Here is an 18684-nt window from a genome sequence, read left to right on the forward strand (position 1 = left end):
TAAATCGTTTTTATCAATTGTATTTTATATTAAGCATACATATAATGTTTATCTATAACTGCATAAGTATAACATTTTCTTTGCATATTTTCATCAAAGTTAAAAATTGTGTATATAAATAGTTCCCAGGTTAAGTACCTATTAAAGTACCATTTAACGGAATGTTGTACTTCACAAAATGTTGGTTAACTATACTCAGCTCAATAGATATTTTTAATGTAGATAATGTCATGAGTGTTATGACAAGTATTAAGTATAGGTAAAATGTTCCAAGTTAGGTTCGATAATCAATTTCTATACAAAAAAATCACTAAAATATATTCTGCTTAGAAATTTAAAATTCAAAATGTACCTATATCAATAATTTAAGCCAAGTAAAATCCAATAATTCCGATGAAAAAATACTAAAAAATTAGGTTTTATAATGACTTAAAATTATGTACAAAAATTATTTAAATCTACTTTTTGATATGTGTGTTGTTGTGAAGGTATAATAAGTAGCACGTTATTTATCATCTGCAGTACAGATTTAAAAAATGTTGCGGCATTACGATGATACAATGATTTCAAACGAGATAGATATTATACAATTTATCAGCGAATTCCTCAGTTTTTAATTTTGATACTTTTTTGTTCAACTGGTTTATAACTATATATATAGTTACTTATATTTTCAAACAACTCTTGATTCTTTTTAACGGTTTATAGTTAAAATATATTGTTATATAGTGAGAATAAATTTAAGTTTGTAAACATTAACCTGTTGCACCTACATATACAGAACAAATGTGTAATAAGAAAAAACTAAAAATGTTAGAACGTTCTTAGGATGTAATAATATTATGCTGCCCGTAGAAAACGAGTATAATACTCGCGTACACACAGCAACAAAAAGACGAGCGTTCAACCACGCACGTGCGCGTTCGCATGCACACACACACGCACACACACACACACACACACGCGCGAGCCACAATGTCACGCGCGCGCACTCGCAGACACGCCACGAACGTACACGCGCACAGACGCGCGGACGCGCAAGAGCGGCGCGCACATAAACACGCACGCACACAAAACCAAAACACAAACAATCAACACACACGACACACCACTACACATGCACTAACGGTCTATCACCGTCTCGTTCTCTCGCTCAATCCGTCTCGCTCCGACACAGCGTCGCCCGAGATTATTACCAATCATGTGCTCGAGTACGATGTTCCATCCAATAACGAATGCCCAAAACTCGCCGACGCTCACATACGTGTAGACATACGCTGAACCGGCTTTTGGTATGCGGGTCCCGAATTCGGCGTAGCACAATGCGGCCAACATGGACGCAGCACCAGCCAACATAAACGATAGGATGATCGCCGGACCAGCCATTTCCTTGGCGACCGTACCGATCAACACGTATATCCCGGCACCTACCATGTGACCGATTCCTGTGAAACAGTAAAATGATATATAGTTTACGGTTAAAAAAAAACGTCACAACGGTCAATATTATACGCAGAAATAAAAAAATATTTCAATAGCTACAGCGCTTTATAGCGTTTTAATAAGTATGATAACGTTGTATTATAATATGTGTACCATTAATATACGTATATACCTATAGTGAACTGACGAGATACGTTTAAACTATACTGTAGTCAATAGTCCTGCAGATAAGTGGTGCTATACACGTCAATTTGATACTTGTTAGTTATTACTTATTATATATGTTATACATCTTTTATAGTGTAGGTATACCTTTAGGCTATAGGTACATAATATATTATATTATATCTAATTGTGACCAAATTTGATGAATATAAGAGCTAATAATAAGAATTTGTAATATAAATAATGAAATACTATATAAAAAATGCGGACATTTACCGGTGTTTGTTGACACTCACTTTTTTTGATGAATGTTGGCATTTATTTAATAAATTTGTCACCAATTTAACTAGGTATATTATTAATTATATAATATACATGTAACATTTATATATAATTATTTTTATTACAATAAAATAACAATTGTATTATAAGCTTATAAATATAACTAATTCGGTATTATTACAAAATATAATATTATTATAAATAAATTAATAAATGTGTATATTATATAATTTATATAATTTTGTACCTATTTATACTATTGTGATTACAACAATGTATAAATTTATATATCAGAAACATAGTATACTTATTATTTATTTTATATATTAATATTTGCCAATAATATATTTATATGTGTATACTTTTAGTTATACTTTACAATACTTTAAAATAATAAAATATATATAATATGTGTATACATATATATACATTATATCTTTATAGTTTTTAAATTCTTTTAAATCTTCCTAATACTGTTTATTGTAAATTGAGCTTAAAACATTTATCAAAAACGCCTTATACGCACTTAAGTATGTATCTAAATTCTAGTTTATCGATAAAAAATGTATAGCGTTTGTTATTGATCAAGTAATTGTTCTATCTAAAGGACTGCAAGAATATTTATCCACACTTTTCAGAAAGTTTATATCTATTAAAAAATTAACAATAATATTATTCAATGTTAGTATATTTGTATATTTATTACTTATTAAAAGATAAATTATTTTAATACAAATATCAAAACGATTAATGACGATAACATTAAATATACCTATTTATAGGTATCTCGAAGAATATTAATATAGATATGTGATATGTCTGTAGTATTTTTAATCGATAATAATAATATATACAAAAATATAAATAATAATATGATTTACCTATACCTAAGTTATAAAATAATGTTATTATTTATGATCGATATACTTGACATTATGTAGATATACTTTTATTGTATAATAGATAATTCTCATTATATAAAAAAAAAAATAGTATTCTCATCTAGATAATTTCTAAAAAATTCATCCATTATTTTATCAAGATAATAAAATCTGTCATCTTTTAAATTATGTAGATAATTCCGTACTGCATTTTATATGTTATTCATTTCATTATTTCTGACATTTATATCGTATTAGGTTTATACATAATAGTAGATTCAATAACAATACTGAAAACTATAATGAGTTTTTTGAAAGCATTACGTTAAATCTTCTTAACTGTCAGATAAATTGCAGTTGCAACATACTAACAAAAGTACAAGTGCTAACATTTTTAGATCTAAAAAAAATATTCTACAACTAATGCCGAGTTGCATGAACAAATTGATTAATTTAATGGTTCAATCAAATTTAATAGACCAATCACGGCCCACTTAATTATGTTCGAGGGACCAGTAGCTCGCTATTGATTCAATAAATGTTTAGTGATTGTTCATGCAACCCAGCATAGATGTATTAAATTAATATCTCATAGTTAGACAAATATTTCTAAAATATAATACAACTCTATACTCTCCTCACTCCCAGTTGAATGATAATTTAGTATAGTCAGTAAAATTCTAATGTCCTGAAGAAACCGTCTACATGATGACACATTTGACAACATTGTATACATAAGCTCGAAAAAATAAAAATAAAATATTAATAGCTTTATTGGATTTTATTGCTGACATAATAGTATGATATTTATATTAAATATTATTATACTATTTACTATCATGTATTTAAATGTGTTTTTCTATTTTATAAGTATATACTTGTGTGTGTGTAGTTGTATTATAATTTTAAATTTTGTTTATTGTATCGTATATACTATATATACTTAAATAATATTGTAAAAATGATGTAACAAAATATGAAATATCAATGCAAACATTATTTCATACTTTGATTTCGATTTCAATTTATTATTAATTTTGTATAATTATAGCTATAGTTATTGTATAAATTATCTAAGTATTATAATATTATTTATTTATTAATTTTATTATATTGCAAAATGTACATTATCAATCGAAATTGAGGAATAGCGATAGTCCATATGTCCACCAATGTAGGTATCAAAAGTAGTAGTGCAGAATTTTGCCAAAATTATCATTGGTTATACGCCGGTAATTGTAGATAATCACAAATGAAGGTTAAATCCTATAATACCATATAGTATATTTGTTGAATTTTGCAGAGCGTAAACACTCGAAGGCGTTATCGCAATGTTAATCTGATACAACACGATTGGTTGGAATTATTTAAATGTATCAATAACACTGTGCATTAATGCTTTCCAAAATAATTCCTTAAGCCAAGGTTACCAAATATGAAATTGGAAGAATAATGTACCTATAGTAGTATATGTTTATAAAAATGGGGGATATTTTGCAACTATAACTTCTATAAATGTCATGGGTACTTACTACTTACTTCGTTCTAATAAATAAAAATATACATTGGTGCCTGTCGAATATCGATATTCCTCAATTTCAATCACACAACTGAACGTACTCGGTTATAATCAGTCCACGATAAGTGGACGAATCTAGTAAATATATTATTATAATTCTGCAGCGATATATTATTAAATTGTTCTGTTATATTATTAATAATAACCTTTTTATACTAAAATGTATATGCTTTTAAGTATTAGGTAAATCACATTATCATATTATTTATATCTTTGAATATAATTATTATCAACAACTAAGGAGTAACAATATAACTAAAATTAAATCACACAATAATATCTCATAGTACATATTATAATATCTTCTATTTTTCTCATTCTTCGAAATAATATAAATATATTTATTGTTATTATAGTCATTAACCATCTTACTATTATAATAATATAATATTAGAATTTATCTTAAAATAAGTTAATAAATAAATAGGTATACAAATATACTGAACAATGTTATTGTTAACGACTTTATAGATATAAATGTTTTGAAAAGTGTAAATAAATACTTCTAAATCTAGATATAAAAACCATTAGGTACTTTATCAATAACAAATATAATTTATTTTAATTTTTTATATAGTATGGGTACAAAAGAGCAAAATAAAATGTTATTGTAAAATTTTTTAAATTCAATCTACACTCTACAGTAAACAGTATTAAGAAGATTTAAAATAATTTATAAAGTATAATATACATATTACATTTATAGGTAATTCCATCTATTAATTTTTGTTTAGGTAGGTACTTTTGTAAGTGTTGCAGCAATTAAAACCATCATGGATGTTAAATAATTTATAAATTAATACATGATTTTTTTATTTATTCTTGATACAACTTCAAATATTAAAATCATTAACTTATAAAAATAAGTATTAATTTTGTTTCAGAAATATTATTAAATGGGTCCATTAAAGATATTGGTGAATATTTAAATTTTTTTTTTAAACATTAAAGGCAATACTTTTCTAGCTTAAAATATTATGTTTTAATAACATATGAATATATATAATTAATTTTTATTTTACATTTTTTATTTTCAGGTCATTTACATGAAATTTAAATGAAAAAATTCAACTCAGGTGTGAATGTAAAGCAATAAACTTAATTTAATTTTATCTACACCTTTTATAAAAAATACTTAAAACAAATTTTTTTTATTGTTTTTTAGATTAAAACTTGTTTTAATGCAGTTTCACTTAAGTCAAAGTACAGATGAACTAAAATAAATTGTAATTAATTTAAAAATTAATAAAACAGTTTTTAATTTAATAGTTTTATGAGCGTTTTCAAGTACTTATTTAGATCAAACAATTTATAAATGCATTTTTTGAGGGTGGGCATTTGTGTAGGTTTCTTAGGAAATCAACACCAGGGCCCTAATAATTATTACCATATTATATAATATTTTAATTAAGTTATTCGTGTTAGTTTTTTTAGATTTAAATGTTGACAAAGCAAAAATAATGTTTTATTTTTATTTTATAGGTATATATTATTATATATTATTTATTTTTTGGTTCAATGTGTACAACATTTGAATCTTGGCACATATTAAAATAACATGTTGAACTCTCTTTTAATCGTTAAATAATTTATTATGTAAATGTTATTTGTAATGGTTATAAAAATTAGTTTAAATCAGTGATTAAAGAAATAACTTTATATTATTTATTATTTTTATATAATAAAGGAAATAAACAATATAACTCCAATATAAAGTATACAAATATGTGAACTAAAATATGTATTTAGATTTTCAAATAGGTTTTTATCACTGATGACATCAGATAATTAATTTTAATAATAATTTGATTATTTTTAAAATAATGTCAGACGCGTTGTATACTTGTATTGCAGCAATTAACGGATTTGTTGTATCGGTTACATTCCAGTCAGATAAAATCCCTTTAATTTCTAAATATCTTAAATAGGTACGTACTGCCATATTTTATAAAAAAATAAAAAATCTAAAAATTCTTTTATAAAAACAATTTACCAATTTTTAGTACTATTTTTTTTGGCTTATTTTGGTGTCTTAAAATATATATTAAAGCGTTAAAAATATACTTTTTTAATGCTATAACTTCAGACCCCTCGACCCCTACTAATAAGTAATAGTTTTTCTTCCGTGTTACCAATGACAAGACAACTATAGTAATAAACAAATATCCAATAATAGGATTTTATAACATCATAAATAGCGGACAATACATTTTTACTAAACTTGGTTTCATACCTTTTTATATTAGTTTCCAAAAACGATATACATTTGAATAATGAAATAATAATTATTATTTTATTAAAAAAAAATGTCATAGTACCGTATGTCCGCATAGTGGGTAACTAAAAACAATTCTCTATATTATAAACATCAAAATATTCGATTTTCGTAGACCAAAACGAAATTTATGTATGAGAATCTATTGAGGTTGAAAAACGAAGCTATATAAACACTACTCAAGTCCCAAGGAATATGTGTGAACAATTTTATGTCAATTGGTTCAGTACTGAACGACATATGGTTTCCAAGTCTATAGGTCCCGTAGACATAGGTATACATTTGTTTTAATATTATATATGTTTTAGTTTTTTCAACATGCGCTATAAATTTAATATTAATAAGATACCACAGAAGCATTATTATTTTAATACAAATACATCAAAATTATTCATGAAAATGAATATTGTACCTATGTATGTAACTAAATTACAAATACAATACAATGTAGGTGGATCTAGTTAAAATGTTATAATTAAAATATGAAAATACTTGAGTATATACCTAAAAGAGTTATGTCAAACGTTGTCAAACATCGTTTTAGTGGTGTTTCGATTGCTTGCGTGCCGATGTCCAATACTTTTGTACGGCCCATTTTTTCGTAAAAGCCACTGAACACATGGCTTAATATTTTGTGTCTTGATCCCGGCATGATGAATAAGCTTATTTAATTCTGAAAAATAAAACAAATTTATTAATATATATTATATTAATAAATATTTTTAAGCTATTAAATAATTATAAAAAATTAGATTTAAAATTTTTAATAAGTTTGATATATGTTAGTTAGATTATCTATACCTAATTATAATTTTTAAATTAAAAAGATTTCAAAGTTTTTGTTTCGGAGAAGAATATAATAAAATAAAATGTTTTCACAATATAACATAATATCAACAATTTAAGCTATAGATTCAACAAATTTATTTAAATAAAATAAATATATGAATATTAAATATTAAAATGAAAATGTTTATGTCTAATTTGAATTGTACACCAGTGACAAAGTATCACATTTAAAATCTATACCTCGGTTAGTGGATATCTACATGTTGGTAGAGTGTAAGAATATTAACTAAGCTCAATGTAATATGGATATAATAATATAATATATTTATATTAGTAGGTATATCGTATCTATATATATAATATATTTAATGCGTACGTGCACAACGTCTAACCATTTCATCAGTTACATATGTGTACATAATTTGTGTATTATAATATATTTCTGAAACTGTTAAATGTATTTATATATGTATTGATATAATATGTATGGTATATGGATATCTACTATGACATTAATTGAGATTAAGTATACTTATATTTGTTACCACTTACCATAAAATAGGTGCGATAATTCAAAATGAGTAAAATAAATAACAATTAGTATTATCCACAAGATTAGATATATCTACAATTTAACCTTATAACTGAACTACGCATAAGCATGGTATAAGTCATTAATCATTATTATCTATATAAATTATGATATGTATGTATATTGTATATAATATATTTTATTTACTTTTTTAATACTAAATTGTGATTATATACCGGATACATTATAGGTAATCGTTTTTATTGATACACAGAATTCCGAGATATTATTAATTTTACTCCAGAGTAATTACTCTTAGATAGGTATTTCGGTTTTAATATTATCCAATATTCATATTATATTATTTTAATATTGATTATTCTATGTTGGTATATATAGCTGCGTGGAGCGTATAATTTGCTGTGTTATTTTAATTAAAATTAATTGGTGCAATAAGAGCCAACAGCTTAATAAGTAACAAGTATTATGTACAAAAGTAAAAGGTTTGGCAACGATAAGATATTATTAATCCTCGAGGATTGAAAAAAACTTGTATTCTAATTTCTAATGCTTCAGTTTTTGTATGCATACCTACGGTAGAAAACAAGTAAAAATAATTAGATAGCAGCTATAATAAACACATAATTAATTAACCTAATGTTTATTTTAATTTTTAAACTCTTAATCAAAATTTAGGTTAAGTATTTTTTGCTATTGATTTTAAAAAGCACAGTCATTTACGATAAATTTGTCTTAATTAAAATACGTATAGTACCTAACTATAATTTCATACCTCATGTATTTATTGATATAATATAATAAATTTGATTTAATTGATTTATCCTATAAAATGTTTAATACATAATGGACTTTGAAACAAATATATAAATAATATAACATAATTTATAATTAAAATATTCTTATAATCTATTGATTAAAATTGTTTGACATTTAAAAAACCCAATAGTTCAGCGATCGCTTAGGTAGGTACTACTCAAATTATAATCTAAACTGAGTAAAATTACTTTTGTTGGCATACGTTTTTATGCGCATTAAATGTTCATCTGTTATATTTTAAACCCAAACCTAGTGTTTGATTGTAAATACACGCTTAGAACTTATTACTATCATTAAAGTGACGATTTTTTTGGACATAAAATGTTAAAAAAATTAAGTTAGAGACTATAAAATACTTAATAATGAAAACCATTATTAATAACTAATTAAACATATACATATTTTATTGCAATTTAATTGTTATTAGTCATTTTTCATCGGAAATTCACAACAGGAATAACACTGCGCCAGCACTGGCAGCTATAGTGTTGGCACCAGTACTGTCTTATATACCTGGGGTGAGTGATACTGGATTTAAAGCACTTGGCCATTACTGAATATTGCAAATTCAGTACCTAAACTTTCGTAAAAGAAAGTACGACCATGCTCAACTTGTACTACCATACAAACATTAATAGTATATTAGTATGCATGATCATTCAACCGAGGCTGGATTTGATCTCGTTATCACTTTGTAATTATTAATTAATTACTTACCTAACGTCTAACCGATTGGATAACTTTCAAATTTGAATAGTGGTGCCAGACTGTCAGCACTTGAACATTTTTAACCTGTTTTAAGAGGACGCCATACCCGCATATATTGTCTCTGTCTTACTAATGTACATCATAATTCATAACAAATTTGCGTTCAGCAGAACACATTTTGTGATGTTAGCCTTAATATTAGAACAAATTTGCCTGTTATCAAATTTAAAGGTAAGAATATTATCTAGAAAATGATATATTATCATTTTAAAATGATAATATCAATAAAAGCATATGTCATTTTTTACCATTTTTTATGTTATTTTTTTGTCATTATTCTTACCTTTAAATTTGATAGTATATAGGCTAATTTACTCTAATATTAAAACTAACATCACAAAATGTGTCGAACTGAATTGTCTCTATTACCACGACTACCACGTTTATGTGCAGCAGTTAATGCGCATTAAGGAGTGGATTTATACGCACCTAAAATATCAAGATTAGATGTTGAATAAAATTAAAAGCTAATGCGAATGTTTTTTAGTCCATGCTTTATACTTTGGATTCCATGAATAAAATAATTATAATTTGACATTTTAAAATTCCCGCTAAAATATTAATTTGCATTAAAGCGTTTACATGCATTTCTTAATCACCGGAATAAGAGTTAATTCGATTTGACGAATCTAATTAAATAATAAATGCTCATCAGCTTAATGCGAATTAAAAATGCGTTGATATGCACCTAACTCTCGGACTAACTCAATGTGCATTTAGTTATTAACTGCTGCATATAAACGTGGTATATAATAATATGTAACTGATGAAATGATGGTTAAACGTTGTACACTAACACATTAAATTTATATACCTACTATTATATTATTATATACATATTACATTGAGCTTAGTTAATATTAATTTTGTGAGAAAATACAGTACCTATAGGACATTGGTTAATAAACTTAAACCAGAATCAGCCAGTCTAACGTAGATATTTTTTATAATAGATTTTTGTGAAAATTGTATTTGTTTATTCTTTGATGATTTTTAATACGTTTATTTAATTATAAATTAATAATAATATTTTAGTTGATATACATATTTTATACATAATATTATAAATCATAATTACATAGGCGTATTTAAAGGTACCTTGAGAAGCTAACCCTTTCAAAAAAAAGTTAAAATAGTTCCCGACAAAAAATGATTTAAAGATGAGAATTTTCACTTTTGTTATTACTTAGTGCGGATAATATACTTTAATTAAACTATAAAGAAAGCTTATTAATTATTATTAATGATTGTTTATTATATTTTAAGATAGTTTGATGTTTGATTTATACAACTTGTATGCTGATATTTAAATTTTTTTGTGATAGGAAAATTTATTTCATTCAAGGAACTTATATACATATTATAAATTATTTTTGGTAAGATCTGCGGAATATTAGTGAACACAAATATGCTTGTTTCTAAATCGCAGTTTGATATTGAAATATTTTTTATAATTATATCTCATGATTGCTTATTTTATTAATTATTAAATTGTAATAAAAAAAAAAAATGTAGACATTTTTAGATTGATGTTTGAAATGATGTATTAGGTTTTAAGACTTATATTAAAGTTTGTTTAATATCATAGAAGCTATTTTATTTTATACAAAGTTAATACTATTATATAAGGTTTTATATTGTTCGCTAGTAACATCTTTACTTGAATATGGGACGGTTTTGTGGAATACTAATCAATCTGGTTTAGTTAATAAATTATAAAAAATAAAAAAAAACTTCTTACGTTTTTAAGCTTTTAAAACGAATTACTCGTATAATAACACCGCTGAAGTTGCAAACTATATAGGTCTAAAGTCGCTTAAAACAAGAAGATTATCACGTTTATGTATAAAATCTTGAATGGTATTATCGATTGTCCGGAATTATTACAAAAAATCGGTCTTAAAGTACCCCCCTTTTAATTCAAGATTCAGCCCACCATTTGATATTCCTTATTCTATAAGTAATTACTTCACTAATAGTTCGTTGTGCCACCTACCAACATCATGTAATTTAATTCATGATATTGACTTTTTTTTCGACTCCTTTACTAAGTTAAAAAAATATATTTATAATTTAAAGCTTGATGTTTAATTTGATTTAATTGTATTAAGTTATAAAATTGTATTTATAAATTAATTATAAATGTTTAATTTGATTTAATTGTATTCACTTTACTTTTAAATTGATAATTTAGCGATATTTTTGGTTTACACTCACTGTACTCTTACCCTTTGGGGTGTTGAAATATTTATTTAAATAAATATTATTATTATTATTATTATAATAGCAAAAAGTAATTACATATTAGATATTCTAAATAAGTAGATACATTAGTTGTCTAATTCTCTTATTTTTATGCGCAGACAACACACTTTTATTTTTGGACAGTAGTGCAAATGCCGTATCTAAATCTAATTAAGCACCACTATTGATTAAAAATAATAATATAAATGGTGCTTTTTTGTAGTTTTTTATGTATTTTTTTTATTTTTACAAAATGATTTATCATTTATCATTGATTTTAAGTTATTAAAATACAAACATAGAATGTCTTTATCCGAAATGAGCATGTTGTCTGGCAATGGCTGCAATTTTATAATATTTTTAATTAAATATAATTAAAAATGAATATAGGAATAAAAATTAAAAATCCTAAACTAATTTTAATTTATGTAAACAAGGTTTTATTCTTTTTAAATTATCATAATATTATACCATTTACTACACAGAATATATTTGTATAGATAACTCTTGGTGTATAATTGTATAGTTTATTTTGATATTATCAAAAAATATAAAATATAAACTTATTATAAATACATAAATAAGTTTAAATTAATTAAAAAAAAATACATTAAATACCATGATAAACGAGTATTGATGCAGTGTTCATAAAAAAAAACCTTTTAATATGTACATTCCACACCTACTTTTATTTAGTTATGTATAAATATTAAATATATATAACCATTATAACCTATTATATATATATATACAATTTACGTAAATATAATACATATATTATATTATTTATAGGTACATTTATAAGAATTTATATAAAAATTCCATAACTAAGATATTTTGAATTTTTAAAAGGTTTGTTATAAACATTTAGGAAAAACTACTGTAAATTTACTGTCAAACAACTTTTAAAAGATAACTGTACCAAATAAACACTATAAATGCATTATAATATTATTATTATTATCTATTTATAATATATAATTACGTTTTTCTTAAATACAACGATAATTTATTATCGTTGTTTACGTTAACTCCAACACTCGAGTTATTGATTAAAAATATTATTTTTGACTATAAAAATACTTTTACAGACAATAAATTAGTGTGACACGTTACCGACATAAAACAATATAGAAAACTATATTGGTCAATAATCGGGATAAAAACGTTTAAATAAAAATAATAGGTATGCATGGACAAAACAAAAACAAGATTTATTTATACAATGATATTGAATTAACTATAATCTTTTATTATCACTAGAATGATTCAAAATATATTGACATTAAAAACATTTCTTTCATACAATTAAGTTTTTGTAACCATGAAACCATAAAACATAATAACAACTAAGAACCCAAGTGTTTCCATAGTAATAATGTACCAAAAACATAGGTAGGTACTATTAACATGTTTAATGTTTATGTATAAAGAAAAATTACATGGCATTTTACTGAGGAACGCATAAAATTGCGGTTTTAAAAATATAATATATATTATATTAAAGCAATTAGAAATTAACAATTAACAATTATCAAACCTAAACAAACTTTTATAGTTTTTATAAGATTTATCTAAAATATTTAATTAAAATTGATTTTACGAAGAGAAAGCGAACACACGTCTGAATAGTTGAGTAAACTCGTGTATTATGAGTACATTATTTCTTTGTACGTTACTTTGAATATTCAGGAATTTCATAATTGATTTAATCTCTGCCATCTCCCGTGTGCTTTTATTTACTAAATAATATAGGTAGTACTAGTACAGCCGTACTTACTATAATTTCTGTTAAACATTAAATACAGTGGGCAAGAGCGAAAACTAATTTAATATAATAATCAACATTTTTAAAATATAACTTTGTAACAGTTAATATTATTTTTTTTAAATACAATGTTATAAAATTAATATTTAAAAAAATATCAATTTATTTATTTTTCCGTGACCCCGAGTTTAGAAATAGCTGGTTTTAATATTACTGGTCTATGTTAAAATTGTTGTAAGACGTGTTTTCGAAAAACTGCTACCATCGGTCAGAAAAAAATCGCAACGGATTCTCACGACTTCTTCAAAAACGTCTACACGTGAAACGGTCGAAAAGATACCGTTACATCCATCAAGGTGGTTAAGCTGCTCCCAAATATACATAATATCCGATATGCCTATACACGAAGCATTGCCCCCCCGACCTAAATGAAACGTTTTCTTAGGACGTAATTCAGAGCTGTATTATTCATGTTCCAAACGGCAATCAAAAATTATATTTATATTATTCAAAAATCAGCGTGCGGAACGGGTTTTATTCATGAGCGTGGAGAGAAAATATTAAATAAGACTTAAAACGACGGGAAAAAAAATCAAGTGTTATAGGCGCGGTATATATAACATGCATTATATTATGGATATTTTTATCGATACGTGTATGCATACAGAGCGTATCCTCCCGAGTCCCTACACGACGTATTTGAACATAAATCCTCCGGATGTACCCTGTACCTATATGGGTAGCTACTGTACACAGTGGCGTACGCAGGGGGGTGTAGGGAGATATGACACCCCCTTAAAAATAAGCATCTGTTCAAATTATGAAATGATGACTAAAAAAAAAAAAAAAGATCAATTCGTGCATATAGTTATGATTTATGACATCCCCTTTAAAAAAATCCTGCGTACGCCACTGACTGTACATATCGATATAACGATGTAGCCAGATATAGGTGCATATTGTGGCGAATATACAATATACAGACGATTCAATAACCATATTTCATGCGAGGCGTCGGCGGATAATTAATGTGTAGGTATAGTATAGAGGTACGTCTATTAGAAAAGGGTTCAAATTACTTACCAAACAACACTATACACACGATACGATACGGTCAATACAAGTCGGCGGCACACATATTTACGATTTATAATTTTTCGTTTTTCGTACTTGCAACTGCGGGCGCGCGTCGTCCGCCACTAACCGCCGCGTTTGATATATTATTTTATCGTGTGATCAATCCAACATAATATTATTTTATCACGCGCAAATGGCGACGGACGGTTTTCTCGTTTTTTCGCGGTGTGTTCGCGTTCACGATGATGGTCGTGGGCTTTTTTTCTCTTTTGTTTTTTTTTTTTTTTTTGTGTGTAAACGACGACTACTAGACGGCGGCACGGACGCACTGGCGTGACGTAGTACTGCAGCGGGCCCGGAAAATCGATTTGCGAACGCGGTCTGGGGGTCGCTCGTCAGCCGTTTCGTTCATGCGCGGGTACGCCGCCGGTCACGTAGGCCGTCGAATATTGCCCGTAGTACTGTGCAGAGGTTCATAGATATCGTATAAGCGCGATGGATCGACAGCTGCGACCGATGCCAACACTACACACGATATCACAATAATGGTGGCGCGAGGATTTTTTCCTAAGGGAGCGCAAACTTGGGTCTCGTCTAACCGTTGGTATGGCCGGACGACAACGTTTTATGCCATTTAGCCGCGGGTAGTTTTATATGCCCACGGCACCATACAACGTATACCTGGCACCTGCTATATAATACCTATATATCCTACCTTTGAGTGTGGCTACATAAAATTATATTATGTATTTTGTATGTGATGACGAGGAAAAGGCAAACGCGTGAAAAGAATGACTTAATATTTTCGGTGTTAAATACAATGACAAAATGTATTACTAATATAATAGATATATAACCATTATAATATGTATATATATCATATTATATGCGCAGTACATATAATATCTACCAATAATATCGGGCGATCAACCCTCCCATATGGTTTAACAAATATATTTTTTTAAATTCTGATGATTTATTAACACTCTTAGACACGCACAAATGCACAATTATGCCGTTAATCATCATACATATTATGTATATAGATAGTGTGTACAGTATGGGATGCAATTATCATTATGTCTACATATTGGTAAACGGAAACTTTGTACTGTCTATATTGTTTGATTTACATACCACGGACACTTTGTACGGTAAAAATAAGCCTGGAAATAAATTTTAAGAGATGAGATATACGATTGTTCAAAACTATTTATCCTAAAACATATTCACGACTCCAGCAAGAGAATACAATTAAAACCAATGCACAATTACTTGAAATAATTTGCCATACATTTAACTTTAAAATGTATATATATACCTGCGACTTACAATTGACAGTGAATGTTTCAAATTTCACAAATCTTGTAAATAGCACAAAAATAAAACTATAATACAATTATAACATTTTTATATTTATATTATAACTCACTATATTATTGACGAAAACTCATCATTTCTAAAAAACCAATAATTTTAATTATGACATTAATGATAATTTATTTATTTCTATTAAAAATTGTATAATACAATTAAATGTATAAAAAACCTACTTCGTTTTTTTTTTATGTAACCGTATAAAGTGTTCTACAACCGTTTACATCATCGTTTATGATACACCTATACTTGCATTATAATATAATATGTACTTAATACTAATAATTAATAAACCCATGTTACGATGAGGTATGATAATTGGAGAAGTTCGTACCTACATAACATAGAAAACAAATGTCTGTGCTGTCACGTTATTATTTCGACTTTGAAGCTATTGTTGAAACCACGTGAATCTAGGTGTTTATTGATTTTCTAGAAAACATGTTATAGGTGCCGATGAAGTCAACTCGCAGAGTTGATTAAAACTATAAGGACTACTGATTTATCTCAAATTCTTTAATATATTATGTAATATGTTTTGTACTATTATTTACAATATTCACTGAAACATGTTATTATTATAATATTATCAGATGTAAGACGTATACAATTTTGACAAATGTTTGTGAACTTATAAGACATGACAAATATCATGTTTTAAAATCAACAAGCTTAGGAATTAGATTATTATCTAATTTTGTATGGACATGATTATAATTAATAGGTACCAACTATGAATTCTTTCACATGAAAGACTGCGTTGAAGATTATTATATCGCTTATTTCTCCACTATACTTTAGTAGTGACGTCGCATGACGAGTGATGACATATTATTCTGTTAACTAAAGTTAGACAAAGTTTAATATATTTAAACATAGATGGAGCGCATTATTCAATTTTTAAATTGAAAAAATAATGAGATATTTAGAATCTGAGCCCAATATTTGAATCAACACTTTTTTCATGAGACAAATATGACACTTATTGATGATATAAGCAATTAAATATTTTGATCACATTTATTTATTTTACTTATACTATTTCATACTTGGTACCTTATAAGATGAGTAAAATTAAAAATAAATTTTGTCCTTTAGAAAAAGTATAGGTAATTAAGGAAATTAAAAATATTATAATTAGTACTTGGAATACTTAACGTTTTAATATAAAAATAATATGATAGTAAATGATAAAATTTTAAAAATAATTTATCTTTATAGTCATTTTTTTAATGACCTTTCTTTAAAATATTACAACAATTATAATAAAAGGTGGTCTTAGAATGTTTTTTTTAAATATTAAAATTAATAATAATACAACTCCAATGCCATAAGATGAATATTAAGCGATACAATTAAAATAAATACAGCTGAAAAAAATGTATTTACTAATTTATTTAATTATTTATTTATTTATTTTTCATTTGTTTATTTGCACGTTATAACATGTTTTAGAATACCTAATACAGTTTTAATATTTTATGGTAACTAATTTTGTATTTTAAAATAACCTTGGATACAGTATAATTATCGTCGGTGAGTAGGTACATGATTAGGTATTAAATGTTAAATTTATGGTACGCCATGTTCATCAAGACGTTTTAATATGATTAAATATTTGTGTGTGTGAATTTTTGTTTTACAAACAAAATATTCAAAAGGTTTAAAATATTCAATGAAAAATATAGTTTATAACTTTGCCTTTAAGCTATAACGGGCTATAATCTATAATATAATATTATTATTATCGTTATTATTTATTATAATTAACGTGCATAATGCACGTTAATTGCATTTAAGATTCTGAGAGATTCTTAAGAGATAACCTTTTTTTTTTGTCTTTTTCTAGTATATTAAAATATTTTTGAGTATGGGTGGTACTTTTAATAGATAATTTTTTGAATTTTTAAGTGTAATGAAACATTACAGTGGCAGCCACTAAAAATATTTGAGAATACGTCAACAAGTTGTCTTTACCGAGCTCCACGCATCAGAATAGATTTTTTTCAACACAATGTTTTTTCATTATTTTAAAATCTAATATCAGTACACAGATGCTTTTTGAACGAACTACGAAGTGATATAAATTAATGTTAAAAATTATAAATTATAACTTTAAATGAATATTGTAAAGTAATACTTAATAGTCAAGGTACAAATACACATTCATAGTCATTTCGCGAGGATAATATTGTACTAACACAAAAATATTTATAGGAACAATTTAATAGTAATTACAAAAAAATTATATATACCTATATAACAAGTGAAAATGCTATTCTAATAACAAATCAGTAATCACTCTAAATATATATCAATAATATGTATCCAGTATCCACAAGCATCGCTTGTTTGAGTACAAATACATTATTTAACTTACTAATAAAGGTGATTTTATCTTACTTTTCAGCCAATTTGAGCACAGGTACCTCTTTTCACTAAGAACTAATATGGATCATTTGAACTTGATCTGTATAGGTATAGTGTATATTTTAAACACGGATTTTTATTGATTTGTTTCAGACAAGACAAAGGATTTGTTTTTAAAAACAAAAATTATAAGTGAATAATTTTCTTATTACCTCATTTATGTGTGTATTTTATTATATTATTTTAGATTCCTAGCTAGATTCTGCGTTTTATATCTTTTTTATATCTGTATAAACG

At 25.9% G+C, this 18684-nt stretch overlaps 1 protein-coding gene across 1 annotated transcript in view; it reads right to left on the bottom strand.

Moving 5' to 3' along the window:
* The window catches only part of LOC132928749 (cationic amino acid transporter 4), a 40255-nt gene extending 25252 nt beyond the window's left edge, over positions 1–15003 (bottom strand). The window contains exons 1-3 of the mRNA XM_060993613.1: positions 14647–15003; positions 7130–7298; positions 1197–1445 (exon numbers count right to left, since the gene is read on the bottom strand). Of these exons, the coding sequence (XP_060849596.1) occupies positions 1197–1445; positions 7130–7277 (397 nt within the window). The 5' untranslated portion in view covers positions 7278–7298; positions 14647–15003. The remainder of the gene's footprint in view (positions 1–1196; positions 1446–7129; positions 7299–14646) is intronic.
* Between the last annotated feature and the right edge of the window lie 3681 nt (positions 15004–18684).

Source organism: Rhopalosiphum padi, chromosome 4, assembly GCF_020882245.1.
Source record: "Rhopalosiphum padi isolate XX-2018 chromosome 4, ASM2088224v1, whole genome shotgun sequence".
In the NCBI taxonomy this organism is placed as follows: Eukaryota; Metazoa; Arthropoda; class Insecta; order Hemiptera; family Aphididae; genus Rhopalosiphum; species Rhopalosiphum padi.